The sequence below is a fragment of the Mustelus asterias genome, chromosome 27, assembly GCF_964213995.1.
Source record: "Mustelus asterias chromosome 27, sMusAst1.hap1.1, whole genome shotgun sequence".
NCBI classification, from domain to species: Eukaryota; Metazoa; Chordata; class Chondrichthyes; order Carcharhiniformes; family Triakidae; genus Mustelus; species Mustelus asterias.
This window is the reverse complement of record NC_135827.1, coordinates 31,827,507-31,851,420: the sequence shown is the minus strand read 5'-3', so window position 1 is coordinate 31,851,420 and position 23,914 is coordinate 31,827,507. Positions and strand designations below refer to the sequence as shown.

General features: G+C 41.1%; 2 protein-coding genes across 6 annotated transcripts in view; one reads left to right on the top strand and one right to left on the bottom strand.

The window, feature by feature from the left end:
* LOC144479936 (transgelin-like) overlaps positions 1-23,914 on the top strand; it is a 533,241-nt gene that overhangs the window by 34,739 nt on the left and 474,588 nt on the right. The window lies entirely within an intron of this gene.
* The window catches only part of sik3 (SIK family kinase 3), a 280,186-nt gene that overhangs the window by 122,350 nt on the left and 133,922 nt on the right, over positions 1-23,914 (bottom strand). For all 5 annotated transcript variants that reach the window (XM_078198960.1, XM_078198962.1, XM_078198961.1 and 2 more), the window contains exons 2-3: positions 19,940-20,056; positions 14,627-14,690 (exon numbers count right to left, since the gene is read on the bottom strand). In XM_078198960.1, coding sequence (XP_078055086.1) covers positions 14,627-14,690; positions 19,940-20,056 — 181 coding nt within the window. The remainder of the gene's footprint in view (positions 1-14,626; positions 14,691-19,939; positions 20,057-23,914) is intronic.

The following is a 23,914-nucleotide window of genomic DNA, read 5'->3' as shown; positions in this document are numbered from 1 at the left end:
TTGCTCGAGTTGCTTGAATTGTTTGATTAGTCCCCAGAAGCTGTTTCCATTGCTTTGCTGTTCGCACTTTCAGCAACTTTGCCACCTTAAAACTTTTAAAACCTAAATATATAAAGGCAAGAAAACTAATATAGGCAGTTGTTAGATGCCATGCTACAGCAAAAACTGGAACAGTGATTTCAGTCACATGGACTGCAGCGATTCAAGAAGGCAGCTCACCACCACCTTCTCAAGGGATGGGCAATAAATGCTGGCCAGCCAGCGACGCCCATGTCCCACGAATGAATTTTAAAAATTAATTATTCTTTAAGCTATCCAATGCAGCACGAGGAATCCCAACAACTTATATTGTAACTGTCTCATATCAAACCATAAAAATCACTTCTCAATAACCAGATGGATTAATCAGCATGAAGAGACAAAAGGCAATACACAGATTCCTCCATTATCTCCTCCGAAAGCAATCTGCACAAAAGGTTGTAGAGAATAATTAGGTTAATTCAGTGCAGTCACAGAGAAAATGGCAGATTCAAAACCAAACTTGCTGAAGGCTTTGGAGGATAATGTTGTTCTAATTGCAAATTGCATGGCTGATTAGAAACTATGCCAACAGCAAAAGACTTATGAATGATTTGAATCAACCACTATTCTAAGAAAGGGCAGAGAAATTCCTATTCGTATTTAAATAATTCTTATCACAATGTTACCAATTCACAGAAGTACAAGTATTTACCTTGAAGATGCTTTGTGAACAAAAGGATCCAGACAGTTAGGGAATATGATAAACTCAAGCCAGCTAAGAATCCAACGATAGGCGAGACTCTGTTTGGGCTGGTGAATTTGAGCACAGATTTTGAGTTAAACATGAAGTTCTGAATTGGGGGAGGGGAGGGAATAATTGTTTTCTTCTGAAAGGTATTCTGTAAATGCTGCTCACAGTATACTGCATGAGTAGAACTATCTCTAAACTTAACCCAATGGTTCCTGCTCAGGTATGGGTATAGGCATAAGGAGGAACACTCAACAATCAGCTTATTAATCTCCTGCTTTGTGCTGGATTTCCCTAACATTTTAGTACCTACAGAAACACAGGAGCACTGGATAATTAATCCTATTCACAAATAGACCACTGACCTTCCCAAATAAATAACATTCCCTCTCATAAGGCAAGTTTGAAGTGATGGATGAAAACTTCACACTGATATTTCTTCGTGCAGGTATACTCTCTCTATTTCTTAATTTAGAAAAAAAATCCAAACACAAAAAAAAACCGGGTTGGCCCAAAGAACAAAACAACTAGTCACTGCTCAAGCTTAAAATTAATTAGAAGGGAAAATTACAAAAAGGCAAATAAATTAAAGCAACTTCTACAAAGGCAAAATATTACTGATGCTAGAAATCCAAAACAACACTGGAAATACCACCTCCAATGAGGGAAACAGAATTTGTGGTTTACGTTGGTGACTTATTGTTAGAAGCTTCCAGTTATACCAAGAAGAGATGATATTTCTGGATATTTGCAATGAGAACGTAAACTTTATTCCGATGCCTTAACTACCCTTCAAATTAACTTTCTCTCTCGCACCTTCCTCCGTCGGGAAAAAGATACAAAAGTCTGAAATCACGTACCAACTGGCTCAAGAACAGCTTCTTCCCTGCTGCCGCAGACTTTTGAATGGACCTACCTCGCATTAAGTTGATCTTTCTCTGCACCCTGGCTATGACTGTAACACTACATTCTGCACTCTCTCCTTTCCTTCTCTATGAACGGTATGCTCTGTCTTTATAGCGTGCAAGAAACAATACTTTTCACTGTATACTAATACATGTGACAATAACAAATCAAATCAAATTTTCTTGCACATTTTTTAATTAAATAAACAACCTGTGTGTTTTAGCAGGCAGAGGAGCAGAGGTTCCACAGAGTAAGAAATTGAGGGGAGTTAATTTCACAGCCTCAACACCATTATTCCTACAAAACTCATCTCGAAACTCTGTGGCCTAAGCCTCTGCGACCTGATCCCGAACTTCCGAACCCACAGACCACAATCAGTAAGGATAGCCAACAGCACCTTCTCCACGATCATCCTAAATACCAGTGCCCCCTACTATACTCCTTATACACCTATGACTGTGTGGCCAAATTCCCCTCCAACTCGATTTTCAAGTTTGCTGACGATACCACCGTAGTGGGTCGGTTCACAAACAATGACGAGACAGAGTACAGGAATGAGATAGAGAATCTGGTGAAGTGGTGCGGGAGCAATAATTTCTCTCCCAAACGTCAACAAAACGAAGGAGATTGTCATTGACTTCAGGAAGCGCAGAGCAGTACATGCCCCTGTCTACATCAACGAGGGCAAAGTAGAAAGGGTCGAGAGCTTCACGTTTTTAGGTGTCCAGATCACCAACAACCTGTCCTGGTCCCCCTATGCAGACACTATAGTTAAGAAAAACCACCAACGCCTCTACTTTCTCAGAAGACTAAGGAAATCTGGCATGTCAGCTACTCACCAACTTTTACGAGTGCATTCTTTCTGGTTGTATCACAGCTTGGTAGGGCTCCTGCTCTGACCAAGTCCACAAAAAACTACAAAAGATTGTGAATGTAGCCCAATCCATCACGAAACCAGCCTCCCATCCATTGACTCTGTCTACACTTCCCGCTGCCTCGGCAAAGCAGCCAGCATAATTAAGAACCTCACACACCTCGGACATTCTCTCTTCCACCTTCTTCCGTCGGGAAAAAGATACAAAAGTCTGAGGTCACGTACCAACCGGCTCAAAAACAGCTTCTTCCCTGCTACCGTCAGACTTTTGAATGGACTTACCTTGCATTAAGTTGATCTTTTTCTACACCCTAGCTATGACTGTAACATTACATTTTGCACTCTCTCGTTTCCTTCTCTATGAACGGTGTGCAAGAAACAATACTTTTCACTGTATGCTAATACATGTGACAATAATAAATCAAATTTTCCTGCACATTTTTAATTAAATAAACAACCTGTGTGTTTTAGCAAGCAGAGGAGCAGAGGTTCCACAGAGTAAGGAATTGAGGGGAGTTAATTATCAAACTAGAAAATGACAAGCAAAGAGAAAGATAGCTGGGAAGGACTTCACCTTCCATCATCAAAATTGGATTGAGGGAGAATGACTGCCAATCAGATCATTTGCAACATGATTTAAAAGAGCCAGTAGTACGCATGCACACGCGCACGTACACATATGGGTGTACACGAGCACACACACCTTTAACATGTCTCTGTTATTCAAACCCAGGTTTTCATCATTAATGTTCAAATATGCTTACCAGGCAGCTAGCCAAAAATAACTTTAGTTGAAACTGGATGGGTGATCACCCTAATTTCTTGTAAATTTTAAAATTAACTGAACCTGCTACTAAATCTCCAATATAGTAAACTCTTTTTCTAAAAGTAATATCCAAGTCCAGATGATTTACCTGAATATATTTCATAACAAGAGGTAACACACAATGCAAAAAAAAAATCACTTAGGCTAACAAAGGGCATCGCGAACAGATACAAATAGTTCAATAAACTATTCTCCCCTAACACTAGTTAACAACTAATCTTTGAATCAAACGGTGGCTGGAATTTAATAACCAATCATCCCTCTCTGGACAGGAGTTCAGAGATAGGGGGAAATGTTTGATCAGGCGGATAGTGCAGGCGGGACCCAGATATCTTCCCACCTCCCATAATCAAGCTTAGGGCAGAAGGGTGTCACAGCCTTTCCACCCAGAGGTCAACTGAGGTCCTTAAGAAGCCATTTAATGGTCACTTATGGGCCTCATCCTGCCACCCCTAGTATTTAACCAATGCAAGGGTTTGCCATGTGAGGCAATAGTCCAGAACACCATGTGGGATTCACACACTAAGAATAATGAAATTGTGCAAAACTCACATCCACTGATAATCTTTCAGCTCTCAAAATAAATCAGAACATGCCGAAAAGGACAGTAAACTGGTAAATGTAACACCAATATCTTGCACCAGTCACAGATGATCAAAGATCCACTGCAGATTTGGTGGATTGCAATCAAATAGCTTGTCATTAATGTCGAGAGACAACTATGACAGCATGTGACAAATTAATTAGAATATTTTGTTAGTTTTGATGGCTTTATTTCATTAATGAAAATCACAAAGGCAAAATATAGTAACAGCAGCATTTCATGCTTCAAGCTAACTATTCCACCACAAAGCTATTCTGCTGATTCACTTTGTATCTAAACTGCTTTTTTGCAAATAGATGTTTCAATTCTTTTTAAAAATTCATTTGTGGGACGTGGGCTTCGCTGGCTGGTCAGCATTTATTGCCCATCCTCACATTGTAAATTATAATATTTGGATTAAGAAATGAAAGGAAACTCAACTTTTCAATGAAAAATAGTGTTAAAATAATTTGTTTATTACTTACCAATAACAATATAATAACATTTCAAACTGACATAATCAGGAGCATCAACTTAGTCCCATTTATAAGTGAAATATGGCTAACTTTCATCAATTACTTAATTTGCAATTAATTATTTCATTTATAATAATGGAATAAAATAAGTTACATTTATACAGCACCACGCTGTTTCCAGCCTGTCAAAGTCCTTCACACACAATTGTGTATAGAGTACTGGTAGTAACTTTACACCCAACGAATTCTCACAATCAGTGATGAGGTCAATGACTAGTTAATTTAACCATACAATATATAATCCTGCGTGCTATTCTGACCATAACTAACCTGAACTTTGCTCATGAGGTTGGACACGCGCACACACACACACACAATCAACTATTAGATACTGGATGCAGCTTTACTAATTAAAAGCAGTTTTAAAATACTTCCGATCTTGAATGTAAGGAAAATCTGGGTGGGATTTTACAGCCTCACTCAACCCGAGACCGGAAAATCCTGCCCGAGGTCAACGGACCTTCCCATTGTCCACCCTTCGCCCGCTCCAATTTCTGTAGCAGATGGGGCAGTAGAATTCCAGCGTATATCTTTTTAAAACTACTTTCAGTTGGCAGTATAAATTGAAGAGAAATATAATGGATCAACACTTTGCTGCTAGGCTTGCAAAGGAGTGAATCATACCTTTTCAAACTAAAGCCCACCAGCACAAAGATATTGGATTCTCTTAAAAGATCTGATATATGCTTAGCAGAGAACACTCCTGCTGAAACAACCAACCCAAGAAAGCCAGGGAACTACAATGAATTAGGTCAACAACATAGAACATAGAACAGTACAGCACAGAACAGGCCCTTCGGCCCCACGATGTTGTGCCGAGCTTTATCTGAAACCAAGATCAAGCTATCCCACTCCCTATCATCCTGGTGTGCTCCATGTGCCTATCCAATAACCGCTTAAATGTTCCTAAAGTGTCTGACTCCACTATCACTGCAGGCAGTCCATTCCACACCCCAACCACTCTCTGCGTAAAGAACCTACCTCTGATATCCTTCCTGTATCTCCCACCACGAACCCTATAGTTATGCCCCCATGTAATAGCTCCATCCACCCGAGGAAATAGTCTTTGAACGTTCACTCTATCTATCCCCTTCATCATTTTATAAACCTCTATTAAGTCTCCCCTCAGCCTCCTCCGCTCCAGAGAGAACAGCCCTAGCTCCCTCAACCTTTCCTCATAAGACCTACCCTCCAAACCAGGCAGCATCCTGGTAAATCTCCTCTGCACTCTTTCCAGCGCTTCCACATCCTTCTTATAGTCAGGTGACCAGAACTGCACACAATATTTCAAATGTGGTCTCACCAAGGTCCCGTACAGTTGCAGCATAACCCCACGGCTCTTAAACTCCAACCCACTGTTAATAAAAGCTAACACAATATAGGCCTTCTTCACAGCTCTATCCACTTGAGTGGCAACCTTTAGAGATCTGTGGATATGGACCCCAAGATCTCTCTGTTCCTCCACAGTCTTCAGAACCCTACCTTTGACCCTGTAATCCACATTTAAATTTGTCCTACCAAAATGAATCACCTCACATTTATCAGGGTTAAACTCCATTTGCCATTTTTCAGCCCAGCTTTGCATCCTATCTATGTCTCTTTGCAGCCTACAACACCCCTCCACCTCATCCACTACTCCACCAATCTTGATGTCATCAGCAAATTTACTGATCCACCCTTCAGCCCCCTCCTCTAAGTCATTAATAAAAATCACAAAGAGCAGAGGACCAAGCACCGATCCCTACGGCACTCCGCTAGCAACCTGCCTCCAGTCCGAAAATTTTCCATCCACCACCACCCTCTGTCTTCGATCAGACAGCCAGTTACCTATCCAATCGGCCAACTTTCCCTCTATCCCACACCTCCTTACTTTCATCATAAGCCGACCATGGGGGACCTTATCAAACGCCTTACTAAAATCCATGTATATGACATCAACCGCCCTACCTTCATCAACACACCTAGTTACCTCCTCAAAAAATTCAATCAAATTTGTGAAGCACGACTTGCCCTTCACGAATCCGTGCTGACTATCCCATGTGATCAATTTCTGTTCTCTCCTAACTTAGGCTAAACTCCAGGACGCAAACAGTTTAAAAAAAATCTACATATGCAAAATTAGGATAGCACATTCATCAAAGATTCAGTCTTGTGGCTTGGTTGCAGAATAAAACGTTAGAATGGTTACTGCAATGCCACTTCTGCTCCTTTCAGACAATTGAGAATCCCTGCCAAAGGGCACAATGCCAAATATGAGGGACAGTTTATATTGCATAAGAGGTTTGTTAACATCTTGTTCATAATGAGAACAATAATAATTAAGGACAACTCTAAGTAACATGGTTTATTCATGATAACATTTTCCAGTTAGAAAAAAAAAAATTCTATTTCAAAATAATCTCCATGTTATCACAGACTTGGGCTATGTGAGACTTCTTCGAAGAAGAATTCTCAGAAGACTCTGATGAGTTTTACGCAACACGTTTGGAGGAGCACCTTGCCACACATCCTGGATTGTGCAGAGACGAATTAATGAACTACAAAGAAGTTGATTATAAAACTGGCAATTGGGATTATGCACAGTAGAGGTGAACATATATAGATAGATAGGCTAGCAAAATGGGCCAAAATTTGACAGATGGAGTTTAATGTGGATAAGTGTGAGGTTATCCATTTTGGCAGGAAAAATAGAAAGGCAAATTATCAAAAATGGAAAGCAGATTCAAAATCCGGGCAGAGGGATCTGAGCGTCTATGTTCATGAATCGCAGAAAGTCAGGATGCAGGTGCAGCACACAATAAGAAAGGCAAATGGGATGTTGACATTTACTGCAAAAGGATTGGAATATAAAAGTAGAGAAGTGTTGTTGCAATTGTATAGGGTGTTGGTGAGACCACATCTGGAGTAGTGTGTCCAGTTTTGGTCTCCCTATTCGAGGAAGGAAGTGGTGGCATTGGAGACAGTTCAGAGGAGGTTCACCAGATTGATTCCAGGGATGAAGGGGTTGATGTACGAGAAGAGATTAAACAGTTTGGGCTTGTTCTCACTGGAGTTTAGAAGGATGCGAGGGGATCTAATCGAGGTATATAAAATACCAAAAGGGATTGATAAAGTAAATGTTTCCTCTTATGAGGCAATCCAAAACAAGAGGTCACAGGTATGGGTTGCGAGGTGGTAGATTTAAAACTGAGATGAGGAGGAACTACTTCTCGCAAGGGTGATGAACGTGTGGAACTCACTGCCCCATAGAGCGGTGGAGTCTGGATCACTGAATGGTTTCAAGAGGGAGATGGATATATTTCTAAGAAGGGAAAGAGGGATATGGGGAACAGGTGGGAAGGGGGATTTGAGACAGGGAGAGATCAGCCATGATCTGACTGAATGGCAGAGCAGGCTCGAAGGGCTGAGTTTGCCTACTTCTGCTCCTAATTCCTACGTTCCTATGTCCCATGGTACTCCATTTATATTTTCCACCCAAGAACAGAAAAAATTGTGGTTGGTATACTTTCTCCAAAAACGAAATAATTCTGGATTGTGAGGAATCAAGCCCCAGTTTAGAGAAAACTCTGGAAACTCAACAGGAATCCAGATACTACAGTTGGGGTAATATATTTTGGACAGATCACTGGTACACAAACTGAACTTTCAGGATGGCAAGCGCTCGGTGTCCTTCTTCCAAGGAGTCAGCAGGCAATGTGTCCGCGCTGGCTCCAACGGGCCTGCTGCTATTTCACTCTCTATTAAGCATTGATTGGCAGAAGGCGGGAGGACTTCTTTCCTCACTTGGAAGGAAGTCCCACCTTGGAGAGCCATAGGCCAATCGGTGGGGTGCTGCAGTTGTCGGAAGAGATACTGCAGCACCGTGCCTGAGGCTGAGGGTGGAATTCTCCCATCTGGGACCAAGTCCAGTGGCACTGCTGTGAAAGCCAGTGGGACCCATGGTGAAAGGGTTAAAAATCACACAAGTTTAAAAATCACGTAAGCTGCCAGCTGAACCTCAGAAACACAGGGAAAGCCATGTGCAAATGACAGATTTTGAGTAAAGTAAGCCCAGATAAAGCCCAAGGACTATCTAACCAAATGACGTGCAGCTGCAGTTCATGTCTGCCCATTAGAACAAGGAACAATGGAAAGGGAGGTTCAGATACCACTGGTCAGAGATATAGCTATCATTTCTTGACGATATAACATGCAAAAGTTTTAATTGGACATTATACCCTTACGTCTGCATAATGTAACCATAACTATGATTGGATAGAAATAACTCCTATTCTGTTATTGGTAATATGCTAATTACTTGTAATCAAAACTGTGTCTTTAATTATCTTTGTATTTCTGATTTTTCACTCAATGCCCTGAATGGACATTCAGGGTCGTGTAGCTGGCGATAGTAAAGATCATCTTGAAACCACTCTGTTACTTTGTTTGGCTACTTGAGGGGAACGATAGTTTTAAATACAACAAGAAAACCATCATAACAGCCCCTAACACACGCCATATCTTGCAGCCCCAGCCTCATTAATTATGCAACTGGGTGTTTTGCACCATATTCAACAATGAGCCAAGCCTGATGGTGTGTTGTCTGCCATGGTATCCAGGGGCCATATTGAAAAGATGCCCGACATCACTGGTTCATTATTGAAGAGGTTGGACCTCCTGAAATTGAAGATGCATCTCCAGGAATGTTCTGATGCTGGAAGATGGACCCCCTCAATGCTGCTGAATCTGGAAGGTCCACCTCTAGTTATGCCCCTCACCCACTGCTGTGGTGTCCCAGGGTCCAGGGTTGCTGGCAACATCCATTTGGAACTTAGGACGCAAACCCAGGCATTGTTCAGCTGAGTCCTAACATGTGCATGTCACATCATTCCAGACATGTTTTGCACTGGTGTGTTTTCCCATTGGCGTTGCACAGAATCAACGGTGGGTGGAAGATTCTGATCAGGCCTTGATGTGCAAGCTATTGATGGAATGCAGATCATGCCCACCTGCAGCAGGTTTCCCGCTCCTCCAGTGAGACCAGCAGAATACGCAGCGGAAATTCACGATTTCTGCACTCCCGCCAAATTCTCCTACAGCCCTTACCATCGAACCTGCTGGTAGGGCCATGAGAGAATTTCGTCCAAAGTCCTGGGAATCACAATGATGGTAAATACCGGGGTCCTGGGAAGGACAGGGTAGGGGCTACTCTATAGGGGTCACAAGGCACTGATCTCCCAGTCAGAGGGTAGGTCCGGGGGTTGCCTTAGAGTCATAAAGTCATAGAGGTTTACAGCATGGAAACAGGCCCTTCGGCCCAACTCGTCCATGCCACCCTTTTTTTTAAACCCCTAAGCTAATCCCAATTGCCTGCATTTGGCCCATATCCCTCATTACCCATCTTATCCATGTAACTGTCTAAACGCTTTTTAAAAGACAAAATTGTACCCGCCTCTACTACTACCTCTGGTAGCTTGTTCCAGACACTCACCATCCTCTGTGTAAAAAATTGCCCCTCTGGACACTTTTGTATCTCTCCCCTTAAACGTAATGCCCTCTAGTTTTAAACTCCCCTACCTTTGGGAAAAGATATTGGCTATGTAGCTGATCTAAGCCCCTCATTATTTTATAGACCTCTATAAGATCACCCCTCAGCCTCCTATGCTCCAGAGAAAAAAGTCCCAGTCTATCCAGCCTCTCCTTATAACTCAAACCATCAAGTCCCGGTAGCATCCTCGTAAATCTTTTCTGCACTCTTTCTATTTAATAATATCCTTTCTATAATAGGGTGACCAGAACTGTACACAGTATTCCAAGTGTGGCCTTACCACTGTCTTGTACAACTTCAACAAGATGTCCCAACTCCTGTATTCAATATTCTGACCAATGAAACCAAACATACTGAATGCCTTCTTCACCACTCTGTCCACCTGTGACTCCACTTTCAAGGAGCTTTGAACATGTACTCCTAGATCTCTTTGTTCTGTAACTTTCCCCAACGCCCTTACTTGGGGTTTGGGCAGACTTCCTGTCCAAAGCCTGTCTGCCCCCACTGTAACCATGCTATTTTAACTCACTCCCACACACACCACCCTGAACCCACCAGAGGAATAGTTCAGAGGGAGAGAGAGAGAGAGAGAAAGAGAGATAGCAGAAAATCCTGTTGTTTGACCATTGACATGATGATGGGCAAAGGCAATGCCATTCTTTTGAAGGTGTGTTACTACAACAGTAAATTAACTTTGCACTACAAATGCAAATATTGTCATTTATTACCAAGTGATGAAACTTATATGACTTGGAAGAAAGCAGAATTAGGTAGGACCAAAATCTAGAAAATTCACTACTGCTAACCTTGCTGAAATAATTTTGAATTATCTTTTTAAACAATGCAGGTGTTTTGCACGAAGATGGGATAAAATGCAAACTTCTTACAACAACAAACAATTTACAAATGGTAAACCGTACTGATCCTGACTAAAAGCAAGGCACCCGTCTTGCTCATCAATAAATCTGAAGACTCAGAAATGCATTGGATGTGTGAAAATGCCTTGGAATTAAATTACGTAGCTGCAAATATGATTTGCAAGACTAATTTCTCAGAAGCAATTTCTTCCGCTTCTTAAGCAAAGTAGCAAAGTCATTACATACAAGAATTGGAAACTGATGCGTTCACTTCAAACCAAGACAAATAGAATCATCCCTTTGGCAACATACTCCAATTTGTCTTTAATGTTTACACCTCCGAATATGAAGGAGCGCGCTGCTGGCTGGGCAAGCATTCATTGTCCATCCCCAAGGGCATTTAAGAGTCAACCACATTGCTATGGATCTAGACTCACATGTAGGCCAGACCAGGTAAGGATGGCAGATTTCCTTCCCTAAAGTTAGTGAACAAGATGGGCTTTTACAAAAATCGGCAATGGTTTCCTGGTCATCATTAGACTCTTAATTCCAGATTTTTATTGAATTCAAGTTTCACTGTCTGTTATGGTGGGATTCAAACCCAGGACCCCAGATAATTAGCCTGGGTCTCTGAATTACTAGCCCAGTCACAACACCACTGTGCCTGTCTCCTTAACAGAAAGGAGAATGGTTATCCTAGGTTACTGAAGAAACTTGCATCAGTATTCACAAAGGAGAGGGACATGTTGACTGGTAGTGTCTCAGAGAGATGTGTTGACCAGTTAGAAAAAATCTCAATTACAAAGGAGGAAGTGTTAGGTTTTTTAGGAAACATTAAGACAGACAAATCCCCAGGGCCGGATGGCATCTATCCTAGACTCCTCAGGGAGGCAAGAGATGAAATTGCTGGGCCTCTAACAGAAATCTTTGTCTCTTCACTGGACACAAGTGAGGTCCCAGAGGATTGGAGGATAGCAAATGTGATCCCGTTATTTAAGAAGGGTAGCAAGGATAACCCGGGTAATTATAGGCCGGTGAGCTTGACATCCGTGGTAGGGAAATTGTTGGAGAAGATTCTTAGAGATAGGATATATGCGCCTTTAGAACTGAATAATCTCATTAGCGATAGACAGCATGGTTTTGTACGAGGGAGGTCATGCCTCACAAATTCGGTTGAATTTTTTGAAGAGGTGACAAAAACGATTGACGAGGGAAGGGCCGTGGATGTCGTCTATATGGATTTTAGTAAAGCTTTTGACAAGGTCCCTCATGGCAGGCTGGTGCAAAAGGTTAAATCTCACGGGATAAAAGGTGAGCTAGCTAGATGGGTGGAGAACTGGCTTAGCCATAGAAGACAGAGGGTAGCAGTGGAGGGGTCTTTTTCCGGTTGAAGGTCTGTGACTAGTGGAGTTCCACAGGGCTCTGTACTGGGACCTCTGCTGTTTGTGATATATATAAATGATTTGGAGGAAGATGTAGCTGGTGTGATCAGTAAGTTTGCGGACGACACAAAGATTGCTGGAGTTGCGGATAGTGATGAACATTGTAAGAGAATACAGCAGGTTATAGATAGGCTGGAACATTGGGCGGAGAAATGGCAGATGGAATTTAATCCAGATAAATGCGAAGTGATGCATTTCGGTAGATTTAATGTAAGGGGGAGCTATACAATAAATGGCAGAACCATCAGGAGTATAGACACACAGAGGGACCTGGGTGTACAAGTCCACAGATCCTTAAAAGTGGCAGCACAGGTGGAGAGGGTGGTGAAGAAGGCATATGGCATGCTTGCCTTTATTGGACGGGGCATAGAATATAAAAGTTGGCATATGATGTTGCGGCTGTATAGAACGTTGGTTAGGCCACATTTGGAATACTGCGTCCAGTTCTGGTCGCCACACAACCAGAAGGACGTGGAGGCTTTGGAGAGAGTACAGAAAAGGTTTACCAGGATGTTGCCTGGTATGGAGGGTCTTAGCTATAAGGAGAGATTGGGTAAACTGGGGATGTTCTCCCTGGAAAGACGGAGCATGAGGGGGCGACCTAATAGAGGTGTATAAAATTATGAAGGGCATAGATAGGGTGAACAGTGGGAAGCTTTTTCCCAGGTCGGAAGTGACGAACACAAGGGGTCACAGGTTCAAGGTGAGGGGGACAAGGTTCAACACAGATGTCAGGGGGGCGTATTTTACACAGAGGGTGGTGGGGGCCTGGAATGCACTCCCAAGCAAGGTGATTGAGGCGGACACGCTGGGATCGTTTAAGATTTATCTAGATAATCACATGAACAGACTGGGAATAGAGGGATACAAACGAATGGTCTAGTTGGGCACATGAGCGGCACAGGCTTGGAGGGCCAAAGGGCCTGTTCCTGTGCTGTATTGTTCTTTGTTCTTAGGTGGATAGGTAAATCCTCAGGAGCATTTAAATATTTTTTTTCCAGACATGAGATCTGGCTTTAGATTGAGTACTTCTCAGAGAAACTGTACATTTTCAAAAGCAAATATATTATCCTCGAATCCAAGAACTTGTACAATGCCCCTAGTGGAAATCTTCACTGATTGTACTCCTAATATTCATTTGCAGCATTGTCACTTAGAGCCAATAGCTCCCAGCAACACAGAATATTTGCTTATATCAGTACTGGGGAATGAGTTTCACAGGTGCAATTACTCAAATTAAAAATTCCAACGTATAAGTGCCCATGGTGTAGGATGGTCAAAACCCAAGACCTCAATATAGGTTTTTCCTTCAGTTTTTCAAGTTGTACATACTCTGATTACTTCGTACCGAATTCAATGTTAATATATTCTGCTAAAGGATGAAGGGCTAGTGTTTCAATCTCTGGTATTTCTTCCCATGGTATAGTAGAAGGCAATGAATGACTTGTAGTCCCAACTTACACTTCTGCCATAAGACACCAGTCAGGCTTCATTACAGGATAGATCAGCCATGCAGGTCATAAATAAAACAGGTTTGGTACAACTACAAAATGTTTTTTCTCTGTTATATTGTGTGGCAAAGAACTGAAGATGATCATATAAATGATTCTTTTCCAGCAAAATTAGGGGAAGCAAAGATGACTAGCTTAATTTTTTTTCTTAGAAGGGACAGATAGCTCTACAAATTTCACGTAGATGTATGTATCTTGCCCATGGCATACAATGAAAGTAATTAAGTAAATGCCGTAACATATAGGAGGCATTTTCTAAGGTAGGAATTAGCAGATCAATACAAGGAGATACCAATGAAACATTAATGAAACAGATGGAAAGGAACGGCGTAACCACTGTTAGTTGGATTTCTATAAAAGGGGACAGCATACCATGCAAGTATACAGGAAGGGTACCTCCCCCCATTTTAAATTGTTGCATTGCTTGCATTCTAAACCCAAGCAAGAGTCTGGGAATAGAAAGCCTGATGATTTGAAACAGTGTCAGTGCAACATTGAAAAACCAGAAAATAAACATTGACTTATAAATACCTGTATTGTGATAATAAGGACCAAATAACTTTTACCTCCTTTTAAGTAAAGCTGTGATATAGTTTAGTAGAAAAATAATCTGTTGCAGCTGCAGACTAAAATTAACAAACGGGTTTTCAAAATACAAGGGTAGGTTTGTATGTTTAAATATAGTGATTCAGTATGTCTGATTGCTAAAACTCCAACATAGCATAACAACAACTTTGATGGATGTTTTAAAGCCCTACATCGCTAACATTCATCTCAAACAAAGATATTACTCACCAAATATCTCCCCACCACTTGCATACTCCGTCACCAAATAAATCATCCTTTCTGTCTCCATAACCTGTAGCACAAGGACATAGTATCAGATAAGGGAAATATTCTAATATACCAAACTTAATGCCAAGTTTTGAAAATATTGGCTAATCATGGTCATTAAACATATAATACTCAAACGGAATTGGAGAAATATTTGAATGAAAAATAAATCAGAAGAATATGTGGAAAGAGCAAGGGAATGGAACTAACTGGATTGTCTTAGAGCCAGTGCAAGCATGATGGCACATGACATGCATAGGCAGCTGGGATCAAGTGAATCCCTTGAAGAGTATAGGGGGTGCAGGAGTAGAGTTAAGAGAGAAATCAGGAGGGCAAAAAGGGAACACGAGATTGTTTTGGCAGATAAGGCAAGGGAGAATCCAAAGAGCTTCTACAAATACATAAAGGGCATAAGAGTAACAAAGGAGAGAGTAGGACCTCTTACAGATCAACAAACTCATCTGTGTGCGGATCCACAAGAGATGGGTGAGATCCTAAATGAATGTTTCTCATCAGTATTTATTATTGAGAAAAGCATGGATGTTAGGGAACTTGGGGAAATAAATAATGATGTCTTGAGGAGTGTATATATTACGGAGAAGGTGGTGCTGGAAGTCTTAAAGCGCATCAAGGTAGATAAATCCCCGGGACCTGATGAAGTGTATCCCAGGACATTGTGGGAGGCTAGGGAGGAAATTGCAGGTCCCCTAGCAGAGATATTTGAATCATAGATAGTCACGGGTGAGGTGCCTGAAGATTGGAGAGTGGCAAATGTTGTGCCCTTGATTAAAAAGGGCTGCAGGGAAAAGCCTGGGAACTACAGGCCAGTGAGCCTCACATCTATGGCGGGTAAGTTGTTGGAAGGTATTTTGAGAGACAGGATCTACAGGCATTTAGAGATGCAAGGACTGATTAGATACAGTCAGCATGGCTTTGAGAGTGGAAAATCATGTCTCAAAAATTTGATTGAGTTTTTTGAAGGGGTAACCAAGAAGGTAGATGAGGGCAGTGCAGTTGATGTTGTCTACATGAACTTTAGCAAGGCCTTTGACAAGGTACCGCATGGTAGGTTGTTGCATAAGGTTAAATCTCATGGGATCCAGGGTGAGGTATCTAACTGGATACAAAATTAGCTTCTTCACAGAAGCCAGAGGGTGGTTATAGAGAGTTGTTTTTCAAACTGGAGGCCTGTAACCAGTGGTGTGCCTCAGGGATCAGTGCTGGGTCCACTGTTATTTGTCATTTATATTAATGATTTGGATGATAATATAGGAGGCATGGTTAGTAAGTTTGCAGATGACACCAAGATTGGTGGCATCGTGGACAGTGAAGTTATCTCCGATTGCAACGGGATCTTGATCAATTGGGCCAGTGGGCTGATGAATGGCAGATGGAGTTTAATTTAGACAAATGCGAGGTGATGCATTTTGGTAGACTGAACCAGGGCAGGACTTACTCAATTAATGGTAGGGCGTTGGGGAGAGTTACAGAACAGAGAGATCTAGGGGTACAGGTTCACCGCTCCTTGAAAGTGGAGTCACAGGTGGACAGAGTGGCAAAGAAGGCATTTGGCATGCTTAGTTTCATCGGTCAGAACATTGAATACAGGAGTTGGGATGTCTTGTTGAAATTGTACAAGACATTGGTAAGGCCACACTTGGAATACTGTGTGCAATTCTGGTCACCCTATTATAGAAAGGATATTATTAAACTAGAAAGAGTGCAGAAAAGATTTACTACGATGCTACCGGGACTTGATGGTTTGAGTTATAAGGAGAGGCTGGATAGACTGGGACATTTTTCCTATAGAGCATAGGAGGCTGAGGGGTGATCTTATAGAGATCTATAAAATAATGAGGGGCTTAGATCAGCTACATAGTCAATATCTTTTCCCAAAGGTAGGGGAGTCTAAAACTAGAGGGCATAGGTTTAAGGTGAGAGGGGAGAGATACAAAAGTGGCCAGAGAGGCAATTTTTTCACAGAGGGTGGTGAGTGTCTGGAACAAGCTGCCAGAGGTAGTAGTAGAGGCAGGTACAATTTTGTCTTTTAAAAAGCATTTAGATAGTTAGATGGATAAGATGGGTATAGAGGGATATGGGCCAAATGCGAGCAATTGGGATTAGCTTAGGGGTTTTAAAAAAAGCGCGGCATGGACAAGTTGGGCCGAAGGGCCTGTTTCCATGCTGTAAACGTCTATGACTCTATGAGCAGAATAGCCTCCTTCTGTGCTGTACTATGCTATGATTCGATGGTTTAAGGAAAAAAAGAAAAGAAAATGAAGAGAGAGAAAAGAAAGACTTGACTTTATATTGCACCTTCCATGACCAAAGGATGTTCCAGCCTACTTTACAGCTAATGAAATACTTCTAATGTGTAGTTACTGTTGTAACGCATGAGCGCCATTTTGCACAACAAACTTCCACAAACAGCAATGTGATAATAACCAGTTCATCTCTTTTAGTGATAGTGATGGAGAGATAAATATCGACAATCACCCGGGCATACCTTCCTTACTCTGCTTTGAAATAGTGCCATGGAATCTTTACATCCAGCTGAGAGGGCTGACGTGGTTGAATGTTGCATCCAAATGACAACACCTCCAGCAGTGTGGTATTCCCACAATACTGCACCGGGATGTCAGCCTTGATTTTTGTCCCAGAGTGGGGTTTAAACTTTCAACTTTCTGATTCAGAGGCAAGAGGTTTACCAATTGATCCGCAGCTGGCAGATACCCTAAGAAAGCTTTTACCTCCAGATATCACATCAATAAAATCAACAAATTGATTTCTTATGTTCACAGACAAAAAGCAAATAAAAACTTGGTTCTCTCCTCACTTCTCATTATCTACCACTCACAAATTGTGCATGTTTCACTTTTTCCTTTCTGTCTTCAACTTTTCTCCTTATTCCTGGCTGAGATAAATTTATATTGATGTCTTTATATATCCATCTTTGTTTGAACCTCACCCTTGCCTCTCTCATCCGGTAAATATGCCTGTTTCCTCACTTCTATATGCCTTCTCCTCTGTGCACGGATTGCAGCTTATGCTTTGCTCTATATTGTGTGTCAGTATCACTTTTTGTCTGTTTTTCTTTCAATATATCAGCCAAACTATATGCCTGCGCCATCTTTTATACTCTGTTCTCTTTTTTTCCTTCTTTAACCTATCAATTTGCTCTTTTTTTTCCTTTCTCATGTCCACAGGGAACATTAAGTAAAAGAGAAGCATTTTTCTGTTATATAATGAAGTAGATGCCAAACACTACAAAATGTATTAATTTACATCTACTTCAATCTAAAGGCAATGGGTGGCATAGTGGTTAGCACTGCTGCCTCACAGCAATAGTGAACGGGTTCAATTCCTGGCTGGTTAGGTGCATTGGCCACACTAAAAATTCTCCCTTAGTGTACCCGAATAGGCGCCAGAGTGTGGCGACTAGGGGATTTTCACAGTAACTTCATTGCAGTGTTAGTGTAAGCCTACTTGTGACACTAATTAATAAGCCCTAGTCAAAAAACTTCAGCCAATGTTCATTTTATTATATGCCCTGTGCCTTGAATTTTTAAAACAAACACTGAAGATCAAGAACGGATAAGGTAGGAACTGAAGATAACAGTCTGCAAATAATGGCAGAATTCACTTTAATGGTGATTTCATACAAAACGTTGCAACTCAACCTTTTTGCAAGCGACTGACACAGCTTACAAAATCTGACATCTGGTGCACAGACCATTGCCTGTGGTTTGGAACATCAGCAGACAAGTGTTCTCATTCTACAATCCCCTAGTCACCAATTCATAGGAAATAGTAAAAAAAACACTATGACAAGTGGCATACTTTCAAATGATCCCTATTATTATTTTAGTCAAAAGACATAATAAATAAAACTTCACAGGTGACACTATATTCAGTGTTCTTTCAGAAATGCAAAAGGCGGAAATATTACAGGCACCAGGCAATTATGAAGCTTCAAGCATGACTGAAAGAACAATAAAAATCTTACCATGGCACAGTACAATATTTGAGTTTGAGGGTATTATTAGACAGCCAATATTTAAAAGTGTACCAGAACTCTTTCTGTCACATAAATTACTGTCTGTTTTCTTATATGCAGTTCATGGAAATTAAAACTCTCTTGAGAACAAGTTATAAGGCAGTTATGTATTCATAGTTAAAACTGTTCAGAAAATTAGACTTGAAAAGGTGACAGTCACCTGAACACCATCCTGCAGCACTCAGGTTAAGGATTTGAAGGAAATTAGTTTAATTTTCTTCATCTGACTGGAACATGACGTTTTAGTCACAAGGTAGCAAAAATACAAAAAAACTGTCTCACCTCAAATAGCATTCCAGGTGTTATTCCTTGGATTTTACTAAACCTATAGTAGAATTTGTTCCATAAACTGCATAATGCATAAACTGTTCTGGTTACTAAAATGGTACGAATACTCTTTCCTGTTTGGGAATTATTCACTGGTTTTCTTGTTATCGCTAACAGCCATTTTTATGATCAATATGACAGGAAAGTTTTTTTTAAATTGGCGGCACAGTGGCACAGTGGTTAGCACTGAGGCCTCACATCACCAGGGACCCGGATTCAATTCCAGTCTTGGGTGACTGTCTTATGTGGTACAGACTCGAAGGGCTGAATGGCCTCCTTCTGCATTGCAGAGATTCCATGGATTCTATGTCAGGTTAAGGATTTGAAGGAAATTAGTTTAATTTTCTTCATCTGACTGGAATATAACGTTTTAGTCACAAGGTAACAAAAATACAAAAATTGTCCAACTTCAAACAGCATTACAGGTTATTCCTTGGATTTTACTAAAACTATAGTAGAATCTGTTCCATCAAAACTACGATGCATAAACTGTTCTGGTTACTAAAATGGTACGAAAAGGAAGACTTGTAAGAAATGGCATATACTAAAGTTCTTTTACAATCAAAGAAATAAAGGGCCATTGTTATTATTTCAAACAGAAAATTTGAGAAATATTCATGGGTCAGGAAGCATCTGTGGGGAGAGTGACAGAGTGAGCGTTTCAGTGACCTTTTAGCAGAACTCCCAGCATTTTTCTTGTGTAAAAGGATTCTTAATGGTGGTACTTCAGCTATAACGTTAAGTACTACTTCAACAAGCAATGTCATTAATTTCCTTTACAAGGAGGAACACCTCCATAAAATCAGAGAAATAATGTGCCTGATATTCTGCTCTACTAATGGAAAACAGGAAGTGAAAATCAATCCTTATAAAAGGTATAAGCCTCTCACCTGGTACAACCTAATAATATGGGGGTGCCGGAGCATTTTCATGATTTGAACTTCTCTGAAGATCTTCTTCAGGTTTTCTTCCTCGAGTTGTGTTTTATCGACTATCTTAATAGCAACCTGAAAGGCAGAAAAATCTGAAAATTAGAAAACTTAAAAGATTCTATGCTAATTTTTACAGATGATCCAACAAGTATTTTTAATACATCTTTAATACATCAAAAGCTGCAGCTGGTTATAACATTATTGGTTTAGTGTAGCCAAATCTTCAATAATTTTCTCCATTGTCCTCAGCCAGCACACTCATCTGACCAGTTTTTCCTCTGGCCACATGTGTCTGGTCAAGTCACAGACACTTTCACAATTTTATGGGTATAGGCATCTCAAAGCTGGTACCAACAGATCTGTCACTTTCACCAACAAGAGAAAATGAAGCAGATTACAAAAGGATTAGGGCAAATTGGTAAAGCAGAATAACCAGAAAGTGCCGGAAATGCTTGGCAGTTTAGGCAGGGAGAAAAACAAGGCTAACGTTTCAGGTCAATAAATTCTTCATAAAAGCTTAGAGCTGGTTGAAATTTTGACAAGTAAAATGCAGGGAAAAAGGAAAGAGAGAAAGGGGTAAGCAAAAGGTGGCTTTAGAGGAGATTAAATGGCAATAACAAAATCATTGCCAAGAACTGCTCTCCCAAAATATGGAAGCAGAAGGTGAAAACAATGTCCAACCAAAAGATAGGTTATTGTTCCTCGTGCTTCCACTGGACTTCATTGTCGGAAAACAAAAGCAGAGAGGTCAAATTTAGAGTGGGATGGAGAAGCATCGCCTGTAATCACCCCCCTCTCCATGGCTGGCAATCTCTCTCTCATTGCCTCTTTCTCTCTCTCTACTACCTTCCACCACCCCCCAAATCCACCATCGCAGCCAATTCCCACCTCCACCCCCATTGTCATCTTCCTGACCACCGAGGGGTTACACTGGCTTCCGTGCCCCTAGAGTGGTCATGTCAACTGCTGGAAAGTAGTAGTGGTTCCTGCCGGAACATCTGACACCCCCCAGAAGCTACGGCGTTATGCCTTTTAGAAATATTTAAATACATGCAAATTGATGGTAATCAGGTTCACAATCTCTTGCGAGAGTTAACGGCCATAGCAAGATTTGCGTCCATGGCCAACAGGCCCGGAAACTCATGGCCTATAGGCACAACTTTCAATATATTACAACATAAAATGTGTAGTCTAAATATCTATTAACTAACTGCTTAAATCACTGGTTATAATTCTACAGAAAAACACAAACAAAATTATCTTTCACATTCAATATTTATATTTCTAGGCTGACCTACTTCCAGGTTATATTTCCTAAAACAAGGGTGCTCAACTACACTCATTAACCATTTCTCTCAAAATGTGTTTTTTTTCCAGAAATATCCAAAATATCTGTACAACCTAAAACCAGTTTTCAGAAAGGACAGAACATTCGAATTTATTTTTGTTTTAATATGCAGGAAACCAATCATTTTTGCAGCTTTTATTCATCAGTTCCATATCACATTACAGAATAGAGTACGCTATTTTGCCCATTATATATGTGCTAATCCTTGTATTAATTTCTTGCAGAATAACCAAACATGCTACCATCATACTTCTTATTTAACCATATCAATCACAACAATAAATTCACACTGAACATGTTCAGACTGCCCCACACCATAACAAGGACAAAGCAAACAGGAGCAAAGGAATCCGCATGAGTATAAACAATTAAATGGCTCAATCCATTCGAGTAACTTCAGAGTTTACTATCAAGGCCTACCATAAAAATTTATTTTCAAAGAAGAATTACAGGATATTTTTATATACAAAAAATCTATGCTTATATTCTGCGATAATGTAATGAAAGCAGTGCCAAAGGTTAAATTGGTTTGCTGTATCTACGGTAAAATCATTTACATTTTGATAAAAATATTATTATTAGGGTCATTTTGAAACCATCAATACTATTTGAAGTGTACAAACCTATTTCACATGGTAAATTTTACAAATTGTAGTTGACAATTTAAAGGAATTTTTTGTTATTATACTTTCATTCCAAAGTGGCAAGTTTGCCAAACTTGTGTGTTTGGGAATTTGATTTATTATTGTCACATGTATTTGGATACAGTGAAAAGTATTGTTTCTTGCACGCTTCACAGACAAAGCATACCATTCATAGAGCACATAGGGGAGAAGGAAAGGAGAAGGTACATAATGTAGTGTTACAGTCATAGCTAGGGTGTAGAGAAAGATCAACTTAATATAAGGTAGATCCATTCAAAAGTCTGATGGCAGCAGGGAAGAGGGTAGAAAGATCTTATATTAATTCCACTCTGATGTCACATAATTGACAATGAATGTTGACATGTTTTGCATCATGTGTGTTCGGAAGGAGGAGGAGGCTTGGTAAACACAGTGACTGTCAGTTTAACAAGTTGGAAATCAAAGCATTAAACATGCATTTTAATTTATAATTGGATTGGTTTCACCTACTGAAGGGAGCTCAAATTTCCACATCAAGGTGTACACATGCTCGGAACAAAGAAAAAAATCTGAAGCTTGATTAACAGTTCTGAGAGAATGGAGTGTGCTCAATAAACTTGTCTGACCTGCCATCAGATGCTACCTTAAATCACGAGATACAACAGGGCTAGAAACAAACTCACTGTTGCTAAGGTGATGTCATGTGGAAACAATGAAGATGGTACTGGCAGTTTTGTATAAAAAAGGTCTTTCGAAAAAAGAAAAATCCACTTCCAAATACAAGGATAACATGTCAATTCTTCCAAGAAAAAAACTGAATGCTTCAAAATCTAGATTGGAAACATATTTTAAAAGAAATCATAAAGGAAGGACCAGGAACTAAGTTGAACTAAAGAAAGCCTTGATCAAAATAAATCACTGCGGATGCTGGAATCTGAAACAAAAGCAGAAAATGCTGGAAAATCTCAGCAGGTCTGACAGCATCTATGGAGAGAGAACAGAGTTTTGAGTCTGGCTGACTCTTCGCCAGAGCTGATCAACTTCTTTTAACACAGGTCAGGTTAAAAAATGAATGAAGAGACATTCAATATTAAAGGGGGCAATTCGCCCATTCCACTGCACTGCTTTTTTAGCTGGGAGACTCGAGCGGCGGCCGATCTGCGCTGGGTGTCAGGCCCTCAGCACGTCTCCCAGCGCAGGATTTCCAGCGCCATCAGCTCCGTGCTGGAAATTGGCACGGAGCTGCATATATATGCAGACACTGATTTTAATATAATTTAAATATAATTAGCGGGCCCGGGACTGAAGTCCTCAGGCTCACTAGCCTCTTCCTCCTGCTGGGAATATTTCACTCCAGCAGGGTTTACAGTAGCTCCCCACGAATGGGGAGCTGGCAGCCCGACCCCACTGGAGTGAAGGGGGGGGCGGCAATCAAGGCCCCTCAGAGAGTCAGGCTGTGGAGGAGTGCCCCCGGGCATTAGAACCTTGGCAGTGCCAGCCTGGGCCCCCTGGCACTACCCAAGGGGCAAAGTGCCAATGCCCAGTGGGCACCTCGGCACTGCCCACTGACCATCAGGCAGTGCCAAGAGGATGGGGTCTCTGGGGGTGATCTGTGGGATCGGTGGGGAGGGAGGGAGGCCAGTGATCAGGGCTGATCATCAGAGTGCGGGGGAGGGGGGGTGAGAGGGTCGGCATTGCGGGGGCCGCGGAGCTCAGAGCTGACAGATCAGCGCATGCGCAGTGGCTCGCTCAGTGCTATGCTGCCGGTTTCTCCAGAACAATAGTTCACTGCTTTTGAGTGATTCATGGTAGTGCACTCTGCAATGCACAGAGTGTAGGAGATTCATTTTTAAGCACCCGTTGAAAAGAAAACAGCATGATATACTCCAGCTTTCATGTGAATTTGACAGAATTCTTTGGGAGAATCACCCCCATGGATTTTTGGTTTAGAAGAAGTTTGAA